At 42.8% G+C, this 19,115-nt stretch overlaps 1 protein-coding gene across 1 annotated transcript in view; it reads right to left on the bottom strand.

Annotated features, from left to right (window-relative positions):
• LOC128359201 (cGMP-inhibited 3',5'-cyclic phosphodiesterase 3A-like) overlaps positions 1-13,755 on the bottom strand; it is a 69,640-nt gene extending 55,885 nt beyond the window's left edge. The window contains exon 1 of the mRNA XM_053319640.1: positions 12,826-13,755. Within this exon, the coding sequence (XP_053175615.1) occupies positions 12,826-13,755 (930 nt within the window). The remainder of the gene's footprint in view (positions 1-12,825) is intronic.
• Positions 13,756-19,115: the final 5,360 nt, after the last annotated feature.

Below are 19,115 nucleotides of genomic sequence, written 5' to 3'. Positions count from 1 at the left end.
AAATCTTACACTCACTCAAAACAAGCCCACTGACCTTTTCATCCACCGACCCTTGAATCAGTCTTAACATTCTGCCAACATGGAAATGAATGAGTGCTTATTACATCTGTGGCAACATCACAAGCTCCAGCCTCCTTTGCGCAGGTGTGTGTGTGTGTGTGTGCGCGCATGTGTATGAATTTACAAGCATTTTATGAATGTTGCCTGTTTGTAGTTCCTTTAACATCCATGTGCATTCCTGCCTGTCAAGCAACAATATCGACACTCGTGAAACGAAGCAGGAATGACCATATAATGTTGTCAGGTCTGCTCTCGCCTCACCGTCCCTCAGCAACAGAGTACACTGGGCGTGACGAGAAACGTAAAGACCTCAGTCACAGTAAATTGAGTTGCTTCTTGAAGGTGACCAATCTTCATTACCACTGACATTTCAGAAATAATGAGCTCATCATAGACAGTGCGAGCAGCTTCTCGCTGGAGAAGCCACCATTTTCTTTTCTGGACTTTGCCTGCATTCTAAACACACAGAAAAAAAGGTCCAACCCAACATCTGTCTAAAATGATAAAGCCTCTAATTCTTCCCCAGGGAAAAAAATAACCAAAGTGGAGGACTTAGCTGCCAAAACAGGGCAAGATCAAAACTAAACAATATCAACATATCAACATATCAGTAATATCAGTATCAATAGCACACAGCCATGATTGTGATCAATAGGCATTGATGTTTCCCTTTTCCATAGATCTGGGGTATTCTGCAGATTTTTCTCAGAAAGTGGGAACTCCCTGCCAGCTGCGGCTTGGCAGATACCAAGCGATGCAATTTTTTGAAATTGAGAAATGCTCTGACCCCGTTATGGACAGAGACATGTATATGCAACATAGATTAAATCCAAAAGTATATATCAAAATAGGTCCACGTATAATCACAAAGAAAGTTAGCAGGAAAAATGCCCTGACATGAGGTGTTTACATAGTCAAGCCTGTGATGTTCGTATACAAACCACAAGAACTCTCAGATTGCTGGCTGAAGCGTTCTGCCCACTACCCTCTCTGGTTCTCAAAGAATTGCTTCGAGCACTGTGAGCAAACATTCTGTGTCCACGATTTGATTTAATCAACTAAAATTTGTGAAATGCTTGAGGTTTTTTTTTCCTCATTACCACAAATTATATACCAGATCCACTACACCACAACTCCTGATGTGTGTATCAGGTTTAGGGGGTGAAATCAGATTAGATGAAACATTATCATCTCCCACAGGGGACTGAGTTCAGATTCACATGATGGCACATGAAAAAACAATAACCTGACAACAAACAGAGGAATAGAGAAGAAAAAGAGGGCGGTCCTCTCAACTATTTCTTAAAATCCTAATAAAAGGAGACATGGGGCAGAAAGCTTTGAGTTGCATTTTGCAATGCTCCAGTATGAATGCATGTCAGCCTAGAGATGCACGATCTACCTAAGCTCTATACCTTTTGCATTTTCAATAAAAGCTGCAAATAGCAGAGCAATAAAGAGAGCCTATTGCACTGTCACACTTCTAACTAACTGACAGACCAGAAAGAAAAAGCTTTATGTAACATCTGAAAGTGCCAGAGTGATGGCAGAGAGGAGGTGGAGGAGGACATTGCCTCTGGCTGATGGGCAAGAAGGATCCAGTGGAGTACTGAATGAGTAGTTCTCTTGGGCCTAACATCACTTCGTCTTCTCAACATCCACCTTACATAACAGGAGCCATGCAGCTGAAAGACATACCCTAGAAACTGCTTCAGGCTTTATTCTTCCCCTCCAGGACCAATTTAGAGAAAACCCACCAAATATGACCTGAATGACCCACAAACACCCTCTCTTTTGTGGTGTTTTTCCTCTTCTGCCAGAAAGCGCAAAAGATCGACCACATCAGTTCACGCCTGTGCACAACCACAACCCCCCTCCCTCCTCCTCCTCCTGCTCCACCCCCCCACTCAAGTTCCCGTGCAGTTGATTCTTTTTTCTGTGGGTATTTTAATGAAAGAAAAAGGCTGAGTAGAAAGTCTGCATACAGGGTAGGTGCTCATGTGTGTGGTTCTGTGTGTCTCTGTGTATGTGTGTGCGTACGCGCAGGCTCATCTGTGCAACATCTGCTCAACCAGCCCAAGGCTCCTCGCCTCTTGAGAAGTGGGTCACGTTTCCCGATGACGTCAAAAGTCCTTCTGCCTCTCCAGTTTGTGGAGCATTGCCAAAACCACCACATGCCATTCCTCATCCTTACAATGGAAAAGCTCTCTCCAAAGCCTTGATGAATCACCTGCCAAACCTCTCACAATTCTTAAATCTTGACACTGAAGTGAGTCTGACCATGACAGCGAGACAGAAGGTGAAGGGTTCATTATTCACGGAGGAAAAAACATGATAAAAAATGTCAACACACACACTAACACCGACTCAAGCAGAAAGCCAAAAAGGAAAGATGAAAGAGAGGTGCTGAATTACAGACAACGTTGTAGCACTGTTCAATAAAAGACAGAATTTCCAATGTGGTCTCAGAGCCATCATTGTAATCCAGGATCTGAGGCTGCTAAACTGCCTTGAGCCTGAGGACCTGACTCTTAACTCTTTCCACTGACAAAAGGAGGGGACAGATCAGACAGCAAGAAAAAGGCAGAGAAGAGAAGAGAAGAGAAGAGAAGAGAAGAGAAGAGAAGAGGAGAGGAGAGGAGAGGAGAGGAGAGGAGAGGAGAGGAGAGGAGAGGAGAGGAGAGGAGAGGAGAGGAGAGGAGAGGAGAGGAGAGGAGAGGAGAGAAGAGAAGAGAAGAGAAGAGAAGAGAAGAGAAGAGAAGAGAAGAGAAGAGAAGAGAAGAGAGGTAAGGTGTCTGCTACAGTAGGTATGGAGATTTCATTTAAGCTGTCCAGCCCCAGAGGAGACGACGCAGGGATCAGCGAGAGTATGAATGGAACAGCAGCTAATGGAAAACATTATGGAGAGAGAAACTTGAGGCAGCCCGGGGCACCTAACCATTAAAATAAAGGCCCTGCATGCCTATTCCAACCCCAATCAATTTTCACCCCCTCTTTACAACATGAGAAGACTTTTCAGAACCACACAGGGCATAAGGGTACATGTTATCTGTGTGGCTGCGTGGGCTGTGGGTGGGGACTCATTTGCAATTTTCTAAGACAATGCCATGCATCTTATCAACAAGGCTAACACATTCTCACTTTTTGTATTGCCTGTATCCAGGCAAAGAAGTGACCTGAACTGGTGTCGGTGGATCAGGGTTGGATCGTGCTCCATAAAGCATTTAGCTGGTGAGCTCGGCTATCTTGGGCAGGAAGGGGCGCTCGGAACCAACATCCCACTATCTCCACGACACAGGACTTGTCTGACCACATACACACATGCGCGCACAGAAAAGCCAGCTCTTCATAGCCATCGATTGTGGCCGAGTATAAACGGATGTCACCTACAAAAGTACACGTCAGCCCTGACATCGTTTAGTGTCTCCAGGCAGAGCATAGCAGAAACAAATCAATGAGACATTGCCTAGCTTGTCTGCTGGAGCATGTGTGTGTGTGTTTGCAGGTGGTTAAAGCAGTATGCAGCATTGGACCACTTTTGTTGGTCACCACTTTATTATAATCCTCACGGACAAAAAGAGAAAAGCCTGAACAAGGATTTGGGAGAGCCGGCTGCGGATAAGCCTTAGCCCCTTTGTCTCACCAATTCTTAGAGACTTGCACTTTCAAACTGAATAATACAGTGTGGTTAAACTCTTGCATACAGTATGTGGGAATAACTTGAGGCCGATAATGTACATAACAAGTGAATGTCAACTTGAGATGACATTTTCTTTAAAAACAAAATCAAATATTTATTGCACTTAGCACATTGAAGTAAAAAAGAATTCTTCTAGTGTCCTACATTAATAAGTAATAATGTGCAAACTTCCTCACACTTCAGACACTAGTCTTATTTTTTTTTTTTTTTACAAGGAATGATGTTCAGACAAATAGGCAACACTAGAATCACTGAGTAAAAATGTTTCTAAAACTTTTTTTTTTTTAAATCAGCTGAATACTTTTTTATTTTTCACTTCCCTCGACAAATATTGCTATTTTTAATTAATAAAAATAACAAATTTCCTTGAGCACACCGTTAGGGGTTTCTGTTTGCAGAGTGGATTCAGAAATGTGACCAAAGTGGTACCAAAACGGCTCCACACTTTTAAACTGAACATCATAACCAGCATTTATTTCGGTATTTGCAAGTATACGGTGTGTCCATAAAAGTCTAAATCATATAGACACTTCATACGTCATGTAAATCCAGCACAGAACTACAGCTATAGATTGTGCTTTTAATGTCTGACTAATTGAAAGTGACTATGAGAAAACAGCCCTCAACCCAAACCCTAAGACTCCGGCCCCTGCATGGGGCGAAATAACCCAACTGACAGACAGCTGTACAGACAGAGTTTTTTTTTCTCTAACATATTTAGAGAGTAAAACATAGCATTGAGCAGGGAACAGCAGAAGCCTTGTTGGCTGCAGGGACAGACATGCTCATGGCGAGCCAGTGAGGCAGCGGGCTGGACGGACGGGGAGGGCTCACCAGGCAGAGGTTACAATAACACATTTCCTCGCACCACGCCACTGAGCTAGACAGACATGCAGCCTACTAGCTGAAAGTCATACTTGGGTACAAAGGATTTCATTTCAAAGTAGGAGCTTGAGCAAGTTACATCTCTATGATAACTCAATTTATCTAGAGAAGCTCATAAGGGGAAAAATAATCAAATATCTCAGACAATTTGCTCTTAAAAGTATAGTGTAAGAAATAATAAAACTGTGTGTAGTTTGGAAATAATGTGCAACGTTCCTGTGACTGTGATGTTTGAGGGAAAAATGTATTTTACATAAACAATATGAATAGAAAAAACATGCAATAGGCTATCCAGTTGTAGTCATACAAAAACAAGCAGGTAATGGATACCTAAATACAATCATCCATCAGTAAAAACAACCTTCCTTGTCATACTCTTGAAATAAATAATCAATTAATAGCTGACCATGTTTGGATTTATTGGACAGCCTCAGTCAGAGGAGTTCAAAATGTTCCTGCTTGTTAAATGAATCATGGCAGCAGCAGCAGCAGCAGTGACTGCGGCCTGCACTGTTTCCAGCGGAGACACAATGGCCAGGCTGGACCTGAGGGATTAGCTGCACTTCCTCTCTGAACCCACACACCAATCAAAGGCCATGAGATCAATTTTTGGGGCACTGCTGTCCCAAATATGCACATGCACATTTTAAAAGGGGAAATTAACAGTTGTTTCTTCCATTTGTTTTTCACACATTCTACTGACTGACTGCAGCTATTTACGTCTAGGACTACACCACTACACCCACCTCCCCCCTCTGCTTCTGCCTCCCTCTCATAAACATGCACACATACACACTCGAGCACACTTCCCAGGGCGATGTGAGAGTGTCTATTCATTCGGCAGAGGCCAGCTGCACACCTGGTGACAGCCCAGGATGGTGGTGTTGGCTCAGGTCAGGGTGTGTGGGAGAGGAGGGCCAGGGAGGGGAGGGTTGGGTGAATGGGCCCACAGGCCTGTCCTTCAGGGCCTGCTCAACCTGCACATTCCAGTTCATTTAGCACCGGGGCAAGCGCAGGAATGTCCCCTCATGTAAGGGATCACTGTCTTAAAGGTGGGCTCCTCGTGTGATTGAAAAGGTCCTTCAGGAGGATAAATAGAGATGAAAGGCAAACGTGTTGCATTCAGTTCCCCAAAGTGATGTGCTGCCGTACCGGATGCATACTGGCACCCATTAACCTGCCCATCCTTTAATGGACAAAAACATTTCTTTAGTATTGCACACACGAATACTTGTTTTACACTTAAAGCTAGAAATCAAACCTCAGTTCTTTTTGGTTCTGACCAAGAAAGATGGCGTTGAATCAGATCAGACACTTCAGATAGATAAAACATATAACAGATAGTTAGAAAAGTAGGAGGAGACCACCTGTGACAGGCTACAGTAGTCCTTCTGGTGCTGCTAACTCTTGGCAGAGCTGTTAGTTAGCTGTTAGCTGACTGGCAGCCATAGGAAGGGCCCCAGTGCCCAGCCTTGAAAATGAAACCCCTGCAACCATTTCACAATTTTACTACTCCTGTCTGTGTTGCTTGTTTGCAGAATTGTGAGATGTGGATGTGTGGAAGTTATTCTGCCTGTTTTTTTAATTTCTGAATTTCTGTTTTTTGGATTTTTTAAAATGTTGACTTGTATCCTATCAACCACTTGTCTCAGAGTGTTGAATGCTATCAATATTTTTAAAACTTTTTTTACGTACAGTAAAATTAGTAAAAGGCTTTAGTAGTGCTTTTAGTAGAATCAGAACTAATCAGCATAGGATACTTAACATTGACTTTTAAATGCCGCACATCTGCACTTCTCCTTGTATATTCATGTATTTACAACAAATTCCATAGTTCTCTAATAAATGATTAAGCCCAAAACTTGCCCCAGTAAGACAAAAATCTCTGGCGCTGTTTTTGTGGCTGCTTGTCTTTTGGAAGCAGCTAAGATTTGAGAAGTTTCTGTAGAAAACATGTTTATATTGTATTTCTCAAAGTGAATTATCAGCATGAGGTAACGGTAAGGTGTCAGATATCATATCAGAAAAAAACTTCAAACAGTACCTAACCCTTTTCATGCATACACCTATAAGTACAAGCGCACCGGGTTCTTCACAAACATGCAAATACGCTCTCTTTCTCTTTTTGCATCACACACACACACACACACCCGTACTGCACGAATACACACATTGGTGCCAGGAACATTCTGTTCACCTCCATCGCTGAAATAGTCGGTCTCTTATGGTAACACAGAAAACTTGAGTGACATAATTACTTTAGTCTTGAACAGACAGCATAAGAAAGTACAGCAAGTAATCTACCGCTCAACACACACGCACAAAAATCCATAATTCTCTTAGAATTCGGCTATTCAATTCAAATGTGAGGCACTTATTAGGATCCTGAGGTGTTAATAAGTGTGCTGTGTGTCAGGACTGGAGGCCTGTGTCTGTCTAGCAGTTCCAGCTGCGTTGGGTTGTGTCTGTGGTTTGAGGCCCTCCGTGTTTCTCCGAGCGATTCAACCTCTCAGCCTGCAGCAGCTGGCAGCCATCAAGCTGCTGGCAACACACATATACACACACACACACACACACACACACACACACACACACACACACACACACAAACACACGCACATCACTCACACTCACACTCTCGCTTACATGCACACACAGACGTCCTTCCATAATTTCCATGGTAATCAGTAGGGAGCCAGATCATGGTCTTGCCAGGGGTTGGGACAAGAGGGAAGACGGGTCAACTGAGTCCTGGACCTCTGGTTTAGTTGGCTTAGGTGATCAGAGACATGGGGCAACATTCAGGATATGAGCTACTCTAAATTAAGGTAATGAAAGAATTGGACACAGATGGGACAACCATGTAATGTAGAGTTTAAAGGACAATTCCGTTTACTAAACTGGCTCTTACAGCAGGAAGAAACAGCTAGTCGGGCTCTGTCCAAAGGTATATCTCATTATTTAACAAGTGGATTTTCTTAACCTTTTGGACAGAGCCAGGCAAGCTCTTTCCCCCTGTTTCCAGTCTTTATGGTGCACTGACTCGAACTTCATATTTAGCAGACAAGAAAGTGTTACAAATCTTCTCATCTGACTCTCTGCAAGAAATAAATAAGTTAATTTCCCAAAATGTCAGACAAGGTTAGTCAGTTTTTGGAAGCTGAGAACTATCAAACTGTCCTTTGTACACCTCCACCACAGTTTATAAGACCAACTTGTTGGTTCATATTTGACCTAGCATACTTTCCGTAGTTTCATTGTGCAAAGAGGGATTATTACCTAGATTTCAGCTGAACTCACTGACATTTTACCTCCACATAAAGTGGTTCAGATAAGTTGGCTAATCTGTTGTTTATAACCTGTCGTATTATCTGTCTGCTCTGCTTCTTGCTGCATCAGACTTTGTTGTACAGCACGTTTCCAGATCTTAGCAATTTCTCTATTAAGTACAGTGTTATCACAACTGATAGACATGATGGCCAAAACTATAAAAACAGGATCCAAGTTGTAATAAACCAGTATTATCCTTTAAACAGCTGGGAGCTGGCCATTGCAGCACTTTGTCCAGAACCTGTCTGTTTGGTGAGACAAAGAAATGTGGGCAAGGAGCCTCTGTTTACATGGCCGCAGACCAAAGCCCTGTGTAATGTGGCTTCATGCTGGGTAGCCAACATGGCAGAGGTAACACATACAAATCTGAAGCACAAGCACGCTAAAAGTTGCTACTCTGCATCGGTCAAATGCAAGACTCTTCCACCATTCAGGGGGGTAGGAGTAAGCCTGCTGTTTTGCCTGGCTACTAAACAAAACCTCGAATGACCTACTTTCTTTCCTACCCCAATTCCTCCACCCCTTGCCTCCTTACACACGCACAGTGCAGCTAATACACTGGGACTGAATGGGGATTGAAAGTGTGAAGTGGATTGCCCAATCACAAGACACACAACCCCATGCTGATATCAGCTTCCTCTCCAAATGCAGGGAGAGGCTTTCAATGAGACCGTTTCTAACCCAGAGACTAGTCCAGTCAAAAAGAGAAAGTTACACAAAAAAACAAAAAACATCATATCCCACGAGGCTATGTGTTTAGAATACAAACAAGCTGTTTGGGATGAGAGTGCGCAGTGGCCCAGTGGTAAATCACTGCCCTACAGGCTATCAACAACCTCCCTCATCCAAAACGCAATTCAATTATGGACGGTGCAGCAAAAATAGAGTAACAGGAAACATTTACAACAGCAACAGTAATTGTGTTTGGATCCCATTCCACAGGAAGTCATTATCATAGATTTCAAGAATATCTTTATCATCCAAGTTAAGAAAGAATTTCCTCTTCTGGTTGGGATAATATTTGCGTTGGTGTCAGTGGGAGGACAGAGAGCAGAGCACAGTAAGAAGGGGTGGGAGGCTGGGGGGGGGGGGGGGGGGGGGTTACTGACAGAAAAGGGAGTGGCTTTCAATGCCTCATAAAGATGATTGTCTGTAAAGCAGAGGCACCTTGCTAATGCTTGCAGTCCCCCCTTGCAGCCCCCCCCCCCCCACCCCCCTGCTTAATCAGCTTCTGCTCAAACATTTGATGTACTAGACTGGCAGCACGGCACACTGCTCTGCTCGCAAGGAGAGAAAGTTCTATGACAGCACTGATGTCTGCAGCAGGGGAACTTTGAGCTCAAATTTCCTTACACGCTGTGAAAAGCGATCCACACCACACCTCTTCCTCCAGTTCAATATCCCCAGCTGAAACACAGAAGACTGGCCTGTCATTTTGTATTAAACCAAGAAGAAGAACTATCCCGCAGAGGCACCCGCTAACCGCTATCAGATCAGCTGATAATGACTTTCTTTTATTACGCTCGTGATGGGGAGGATGACCCCAGCGTTGTGAAATGCACCTACTTAGTGAGCTGATAGATGCTGGCAGCCAATTTGTAATCAAAAGGAGGGTTAGGGAAAATGGCTGTTTATTAAATCTACAGTTGTGCAGATTGAAGAATAGCCTCGGAGCATGGATTTGGCAAAGCGGAGGAGGGCAACATGGCAGCTTTAAGGCTTGTGAGGACGAAGAGACAGAGGGATTCCTCTTTGCTCTATTTATTTTCTGAATAAACTGTTTTTAACACAGTGACTATCAATCTGAAGGGCTTTTATATAAGACTCTGAGGTCTGTGGGAGAAGCTTCCTGAGAAAAACAGAGTTAAGTGTCGTCCAACTCCACACAATTCTTCAAACACTTCAGACACATAGCACTAATGCAAACATCATCGGGTCAATAAAGTGCAGATCTACTCCTTGTCATGGCTCTCTTTCTGCTCCTTTAAACATCATAACTCTATTGAAAACAATAAAAGAGCAGAACTGTTAAACCCTCACTCAGCCTCTTTAAGTCATCTATTGTAACTGAGAGACTCTACCTGGAAAGTTATGACCATGTCGCGGCTGTGCAGTTAGTCTATATTTTGTTCTTCCAGGCAGAGTCAATTAGCCGTCTGGCATCTCTCCTCTTCCCGTCACCATGTGGCAGTTGCACTGTAGCCCCCAAACGTGCGTCTGACCCCCCTTAGGGAGGCCAGATCCCTGTGTGAGCAAGGTGATGACTAGTGTGGGTCAGCATGGGCTTGTTTACACATTACAGACCACACAGACAAGACACAGTTAAGACAGCATATGTACGCCATGTGTGTCTCAATTACAGGCAAGCCACAACTGGTCAACTGCTTAGCACCACCGCCAGAGATGAGAGGGAATGGTGGATCACTCAGGTTTTGTTACAGAAAATCTGGTGTATTGTTAACTTCACTTTAACACACTATGAAGACAGCGTGAGCACTGCTGTCTCAGAACAAAAGCATGCAGTAGGGATCATCTCTCAGCAGAGGGCTCCAGCATGGCCGAGGTGACAGAGCAGAGGAGAGTCAGGGATATTGTAAATGTTAGCATCTTTGCATGATATTGCCCACTTTGTTCACCTGGCAGTTTTATCCTGTTCAGCTTTTATTGGGACATTGTTGAAAGAACAAAATTCTAAAGCAGAACAAAATGGGTTCATTGCCATAGTTGCATCAATGAGACCTGTTTATGACTAATGTCTTGATTTTAGGACTATTTTTATTGTTCCCTAAGTACCTCCATCTTGAACCCCTTACAGTAATAGAGTCTGAATCCAAACACAATGATATCCTGCCTTTTTGTTTTGCACACAGTTAATGTCTTTCAAATATGGCTTCAAGTGAAAAAAAGTTAATTTATCACAGCTCGGTAAAATTCAGTTACAAAAACAACTTTGATGAAGTAGGAAAAAAATCATATTTGCATTTCCTTTAAAAATAACTTTCAGCAAATGTATTTATTTTTGCATTAATGCATGTGTATAGAGTATGCCTTGTGATTCTAACTTTATTTTTTATAAATGAATAAAAGCAAAAATTGTACAATACACTAAATGCATAATTATATTCATATATATAATAAATATTAAAGTGAACTGTTAAGGTATTCTTTCAATAATTTGGAGCGCTGCCAGTTAAAACACAGCAGAGTGTAAAATAATTAGCCTACAAATGCGTGCTTATAGTCACACGGTAAATATTAAATGTACATTATATGGGCAGACATTTTTCAGTTCACCAGTCAATCTAAAACAAAGATACATCCTCATTCCATTACCACAGCAGTTCAACTACTGCATATCAAATTAATAATGATTGGCACTCTAATAGGCGGCTGAGACATCGAACTTCAATCAGAATAAAGTGTCAAATCTGTAAAATATTTGTAAAAGTCCTTTCATATTTGATTTATGTATATGTGTATGTATGCATCTATATGTGTTTGTGTGTGTGTGTGTGTGTGTGTGTGTGTGTGTGTGTGTGTGTGTGTGACCACAAAGAAAAACAAACAAGCACATTACAACGCTAACTAGCCCTGAGAGCTGAGGGCACCTTTCAAGTGGCCGAGCTGACAGTGCACCCTCTCATCTCCCAACCTAACCGCACTCCTGGGTCACAACGAGAGCTTTGACCACTCCAAAAATCTGTTTCTCATTCACATGCTCAGCATGCTCATTGATTTTCCATAAGGAGGGCTGAGGAGCTGATATGAGTCTGCACAGGTATGTATGTGTATGAGTGTCAAGCGGAGGTTTAAAAGCTGCTACGTTCCTGAGGTTTAAAGACAGAAAGCCCCAGTAAGTGGTGAAGGGCAAGTGGCTTAAATGTCTAGGACACAAAGATAAAAAGGCATTTGTCAGTTTTGTGGCAGTGGCTCAGAGGTGATCTTGGGAAAATGTTTGACATGAATAATTAGGGATGAAATGAATCACTGACATCATATCCTCGGCTTTGCTTTTTCATCAGCACTTGAAAGCACTGTTTCTAAAATAGTAACCCCTCAGCGACAAAATACCAAATTTGGTACTTTATTTTCCAATGAAGAGAAGAGAGCTACACTTGCAACAATTCCTGTGTACATAAATTAGAAGCATCAACTTGCTCCAAAAGACGCAACATTTCAGAGGAAAACATGGAAAATCTAGATTTAATTGACTATTTTAATAGTAAATAATGTGTCATTTTTATCTAAAAAGTATATGTTTGTAATAAGACATTATAAGACATTATAATTAGAAAAATAAAAGTGAATTGCTATGGCCTGTTTGCCTGCCAATATCTGCAAGGATAGCTCTTCTCTTTACAATGACAAGATATCAGTCCAAAATAGATCAGAGCAATAATAAGATCTGGTCAAAGATCAGAACATCAAGCACATCTAAGCAAGTGTAATATCTAAACTGCAATGTAAAACACAACTATTATAATATATAATGTATAATAACATATTATTATTATTATCATTATTCTTATAATTCGAAATAATAAAAGATATAAATAATAATAATAACAATAATAATAATAATAAATGGTTGTCATTGCTATTGTTGTGAGGGTGTACTATAAATGACATACATTACTATTTTAATTATATAACCTTTAATATTAATGTCAGCTATAATAATAAATAAATATACCTGAAAATTCTAACCTCAGTCATAAAAGGCCAATAGTTCTTATTTGTATTGCCACTGAGCTGCTCCATCCTGTCATCCCTGCGCCTCAAACACTAAACTCGACAGCGGAAGAGAAAAACAACAAATAGAAAACTTGAATGGGACAGAAACGTCTTACCTGGTCCCTCTGGATGCATGGCAGAGAGGTCCGGCGATGTGACTTACTGTTGGACTGACTGTGTGCCATGTCTGAGGCTATCGCAGAACTGGACCTCCTGCGCCTTTTAAATACAGGGATCTCTTCCCTGGCTCCAGTCACGGGGGTGCAGCCCTCCTTGTGTCTCCCTTGGTTGGGAAGGAGCTTGTCAGCATACCTCGCCAGCAGGATGCCCAGCACTCCAACGAGGTACGCTACGTACGGTCTCCAAGTAGCCCGTACTTTGTGCAGCGAGAATAGTGATATAGTCCTGACTACGCTGATGAAAACGATCACAGATATGCCCTGATTCAGCCGTGCTACCATGAGTGCGCCGGTGGCCACGCAGATGAGCACGACCACGGCCGCTGTACTGAATGAAAACAGCTGCTCATCTGTCCCGTCCAGGAGAGACCACGCCGCTGCCTCGCCCAGGTGGCACAAGGTTAGGAGGGAGAGGGCGGTCTGGATAAGTACCCCACAGCGGATTAAGTACACACCAACCCAAAAGAAGGCACATACAAGGGTGAACAATGGCGAAACCACATTCCAGCAAGTTTGCAACAGCTCCGCCGCGCAGCCTGAAACGAAGTGAAGGGGAGACGATGAATGTGAGAGTCTGTTGTCAGAGCTGCTGCTGCTGCTGCTGCTGCTGGCTTCAGCTTTCCAGTCTGCACATTTGACCAACAGAGCGAGAAAAACCGAAAGCGACCCCACACACACCGCACTCCGGAGTCTCTGGGAACTCCATATTTTTGTGAACATCAGCCTCACCCACGACTCGTACTCTCGGTCACGGCACAGTGGGATGACACATGTTTTCACATAACCATTGCGATCTGGTGCGCTGAGGCTTTTGTCATGAGTGCTGCTCTGCGCACTGGTACTGTCAGATTCTGCAGGCATCGCCATCACTCATGGCAGATATGAAGTATGAGGAAGTCTATAATGCATCTATACCAGTGTGGTCATGGGACAGGACAGAAGTTAGTGACAAAACAAACATAATTTACTGTACGCATAATGAAAAAGTACAGCGAATACGCACAGATACGTCTCCATTTACGCATGGAGATGTGCTGCCACTGGGTGCATTCTCTTTGTTTTCCCAGGTGCGAGTGAAGGAACTGCTGCCCTAATAGCATGAGAGGAGCCTGAATGACAAAGTAACTCAGATGTTGTACAGATCTAGGGCACTGCTTCTCTGCACAAACGCGTCCTGCTTTGCCCTCCTTTGTGGCGCACCGTCTCTTTGACTTCTGCTGTCATCCTCTTTGCTTTGTGGCTCCACGGCCCGGTCCGTGCAGCAGCAGCAGGAGTCTCTGCATAACATCAGTCCCGTCCTGTGAACATTCAGCGATAAAACGCGCTCACTGTGTTCATTGTTTAGCCACTTCCCGGTCTCTCCCGAAATGGTAGAGGCTCCCGATACTTTCCAGGATAAACGCTGCTCAGGAATTTAAGCTGATTGAGTGAGTGTCCGTAAGGGTGTAACTCGGCGTTTTGAGGGGCAAATCCGGAGTGTTTGTCACCAGCTCTCCAACCAGCCGTGAGTCTCAGTTCATTCACACCCCCGAGTTCCGACTCCACACTGGGAGCAAGATACTGCAGTAGCAGAGAAACCCCCAAATCCTTCCTCAGCCAACCCAGCAGGCGTTGTCCTCACAAGATCTAACTTATGTTTAGATTTTTTTCCCCTGAAAAAGGAATAAGATATATTACATTTTTGTTTTAATTTTAAACTGCAAAAACCCTGTTCTTGTATAAAATGGGGCTGACCTATTTTAATGGCTTTCTCTCTAAATGTGATGGTGTTTTGAGAAACAAACATTTCAGGCCATATTCAATCTCAGAGGGTGCATTTTGATTTGTGGTTTTGGTATAATATGTTTTTGCAAGGTTACCAAGCCAAGCTGAGGGCTTTAAACTGCCTTGACATAAATTCATTTTTAATTGGGGAGAAGTGTGTGGATGCTGACGTGAGGAATGGGAGCTCTGTTTTGCTGAAAAATTCCCAGAATAGTTCTGTGGTTGCCCTTCAGCTTGACTCCAAATGTCCCCACTCCACCAGGTCATTGAAATATTCATCTCACTTTAAGTGTCACTGATGATGTGTTGCATCACAGTGGACCGTTTCCATCAAGGTTTCAGCACGCAGATCTTCTGTGTGCATAAGTACATGTGTTCACAGTTCAGGGGGCACACGTGTGTTTCCTCAGATGTCCATGTAACGCTCTCAGGGGATTGCAGCCTCTCACATAAGGTGAATATATGCACCATATGCAAATGCCAAGCAAGCACATGTAGGCTCACTCACGTTTGCTGATGCACATACAGAGAAGCTGACGTACATACTGTGTAGTCAGACTTTCTGTCTCTTACATCTCTCCTTTTCTCTCTCTCTCTCTCTCTCTCTCTGTCCCTCACACACACACACACACATTTTTATATTGTACATTTAACCCTGAAGCTTTTCAACATCTGGTCCTCTCACAGCAGCATCTAAATGAAGACAGAGCTTTCTAACAGACAACGCTCGGTCATGCCACGCTCTTGTTTCTGCAACCCCACGCTCTTTATTAATTTATGGAAAATACTGTAGCCGTCAAAACTGAGAAGAAGCATATTTAGCAGAACTCATGCCTGTTAAGTCTTTGGCTTTTTCACCCTCAGTCCTCTCCATACCTGTGCTCATTTTCCCAGACCCAGATAGGTCAGCACGACTTATTCTACCCATCTGTGTAGACAGTCCTGTGTATCACTTGTCAGTTGTGATTAGCAGGGAGCAGGGGAGGAGAAGAAGCGCTAACAGGGAACGATAGGAACAGGAGGAGGCCAGGTCCTGTCCATCACCTCTTAGCACATATTCACTGAGTGCCAGACCGCCCTTTCAATGCAGTGTATCACACAGGACAGCTGCCGGCTCCAAGTGTGAGCAGATTTTTGCGACAACATCTGTTTTTTCAGCTTATCAGAGCCTGTTTTTTGACATTTTTTGGGAGGGAGTTGAAACAATACTGCTTCATCTGACTGGTTTATTTCATGATGACAGAAACAGAAACATTACCTCTTCACAAACTAAAGATAAGAGCAAGACAAAAGAGAAAAGAGATGAAGTTATCCAGAAAACAGGGATCATTGCGAAATTTCCTTTTGCTTGTCTCTACAAACATGTCCAGAGGCCATTCTGAATTACCCGTAAGAATTTTAACGACTGGGGAAAGCACATGTAACCGTCTTACCCTATTTGGCAATGCCACGGTCCATTGTAAAAGAGGAATCTTTTATGAGGAGCAATTCATCAGACATCTGGTTTGGATGTTGCATGGGGGGCAGTCATCTGATGTGACCTCACTCAGACCTACGCTGGCCTCTGGGGCTGCGGCTGACAGATCTGATGTATACGGAGGAAGTGTGAAGATCTGAGGTCCAGTTTCCTACAGAGTTGTTTACCACTGAATCACCCTACAGCCCCTATGCTCTGTTCATATCCAATATGAAAATTAACTGATGACATAAACCTTTCACTTGATTTACACCTTAGGCAAATCTGGATGTAAATAGCTTCCAATGATCTTGACAACAATCACAAACAGCTGTCTGTTTGATTACACGCTGGCAAAAATTGTAAGTGACAACAAAAAGGCAGATGGAGTCATCAAATGTTCAAATAGCCATACATGACATGCATTATTGTATACATTATGCATGAAATACAGAACATCTCAGAGTTGAAAGACGGTGGGAGGGAAGAAAAAAGAAGAAGGAGTAGCTGAATGAAGTGATGGAAACAAGTTTACATTGTGTTTGGCACTTGTGTGTGCAGAGAGTGAGATCCATCCTGCGTGTTTACCAGCCCTCATTGGCAACGGTCGGCGCAAGGCCAAGTTTCCACTGAGGTGCTGTGGACACTTATACACACACACACACACACACACACACACACACACACACACACACACACACACAAACACACACACACACACACACACACATGCCAGCAGCATCATACACACAGATATGCATGTGCACACACTTGTTGGCACAGTCATTCATCTGTTCATTTGCATGTTCATACAGTTGCGCGAGTGCCTGCAGAACAGAGGCTTCACACACTGAGCAGCAGAGGAATCAACAAGCGTCCTTTCTCTTTAGAAACATGCATGTGACCTGACAACCAAACTGTAATTACTCCATGCAATCTTGTATTACACGATCAGACAAAAATTGGAGCAGGAACCTGCAGCAAGAGCTGACTACATTATGCATAAGTCTGGGTCAATGATATCAACATCTGCCAAACTATTCTCATCAATACCATTTAAATCAAGTAGAATCAAGTGATTCATAGGCACACAAGAGCTATAGGATTTAGGTGTCTAGATACAAGCTTATAAATCTTAAATATGCTGACTTAAAATGTCCGGGCCAAATATGAAGAGACAAAGCAATACTGTTGATACCGATCATACTCCATTTACATTTTCATAAAAAATATACAAAAATATGTAAACCACTGGTTGCAAGTCATTGCAGTGAACTGTGGATGAGGACATGCTCTGTCTGTCACCTTCCTTCTGTGCTTGTTGATAAATAACACTGCTGACTCTCCAGACATGACTTTAACAGAACGGTTGTAATATATCACATCAAAACAGGTTTCTATTTACGGTACATGGACATGCGAACTAACACAAACAGAAAAAAGTGGTTTAGCAGATGAATTTTTGAAAGCTGATGCCAATAAAAATAAGTTTGTACTACGACTGCCAATAGCTGTTTTGGTTTTGATATCCAGTGTCTTAGTTGTTGCTTATTTTAATGGCAGAAAAAGTGTTACCACCTGCATATTTCCTCTGAAATTACATTTAAACCAGAGGGACAATTGAAGTTTCAATCAAAACCCATGCTAATTAATTTCTTCAAACTTTATTGACTTACAGTAAAATCAAAAATTAGTGTGTAGGGAGAAAAAAAAATCAACAATTTAAATGAATAAAATGTTCAACAAAACAATTCAGGAGAAATCTTTATCATACTGCTGGTACTTGACTTGTAGGTCATATTCGCTGCATATCTGTCTAACACATGAAAAAAGTTTTAGACTGAGTCACTCCTCCATTTATCATATAATCTCAATCTGCCTCAAGACTCTGGCATATTCAGGTAAAAGAGCTTTATGTGTCTCCACCATGCACATCCAGACAGAACATGTGCACACTAGCAGGGCTCATTTTTTGGAGAACGATGGGGAAGAATATTGAGATTGAATTAGAAGACGGGTACTTAATTCACTGGTGTGGGTGGGAGAGCTGCGGGCAGAGAAAGAGAGAAAGTTGAAACACTGCCTCAGATGAATAATGCAATTCCAAGGTTTGAGTGGGAAAGGAGCCACACATTTTATTGCATATATATTCAGGAGAGTTAGGAAAGTTGCATGTATGAGTTTGGAATACTTCAGATCAAAGTTTTCAAAGCTGTTCTGCCACCGCAGCACGCTCAGACCATGTGGCAGTTAGCTGGCATGGGACATGGTGCTTGTCTTAGACACTAGATATCTGCTTGAGCCTGGGATTTATGCTAACCCAGGGAAACTGCAGGAACTTGTGTTATATATCTCTGTCTCTCTTGTTCTGCGGAGTGCAGATTTACTTCCTAAGCCTTCTCAAATAATGCAAAATAAAACTGTAGATCATGGCTTGTCACACCAGGCAGCCCAGTGTAATTGGTCTATGTTTGTTCAAGACATGCCAGGAAAAACACCCGCCATCCACCTTGTATGAGAGTTGTCCAGCACACAAAAGTCAGCTTTCATATGGGCATCTGGGGCAAGCGAGAAAGGCCAAGGGAGCTGACTGCTCACTTTTACTTTTTCTACGTCAGTTTACATGTTTTCCTAAACATGAGGAATGCTGTTGGGAGCTCAGGCCCAGAAACAGATCCTTAGGCTCTATTCACTTGTTAGGGAAACAGGGGGTCATGGATAAAGTGCTTCACGGCAACTTTCCAGTCAGGAAAAAGGATGAGGGTAATGGACAGCCTTTTCCAAAAGCATAATCACAAACAACAATCAGACAAATTCTTATTGACTGGAGCATACTTCAGCCTTGTTCTCTAAGTACCTGGAACAACCTTCAAAAGGAATTATTGTCGTCGGGAGGAAAACTGTGGAACTCGTTGATTTTCTTTAACTGAAGGATCACAAGGATCTTTGTGGGATGACAAAATCCCATGATACTTGGGCTGATGAAACTCTCTCCGAGCCAACTGGA

Source organism: Scomber japonicus, chromosome 5, assembly GCF_027409825.1.
Source record: "Scomber japonicus isolate fScoJap1 chromosome 5, fScoJap1.pri, whole genome shotgun sequence".
NCBI lineage: Eukaryota > Metazoa > Chordata > Actinopteri > Scombriformes > Scombridae > Scomber > Scomber japonicus.
The sequence above is the reverse complement of the archived record's forward strand: the minus strand, read 5'-3'. Positions and strand labels throughout refer to the sequence as shown.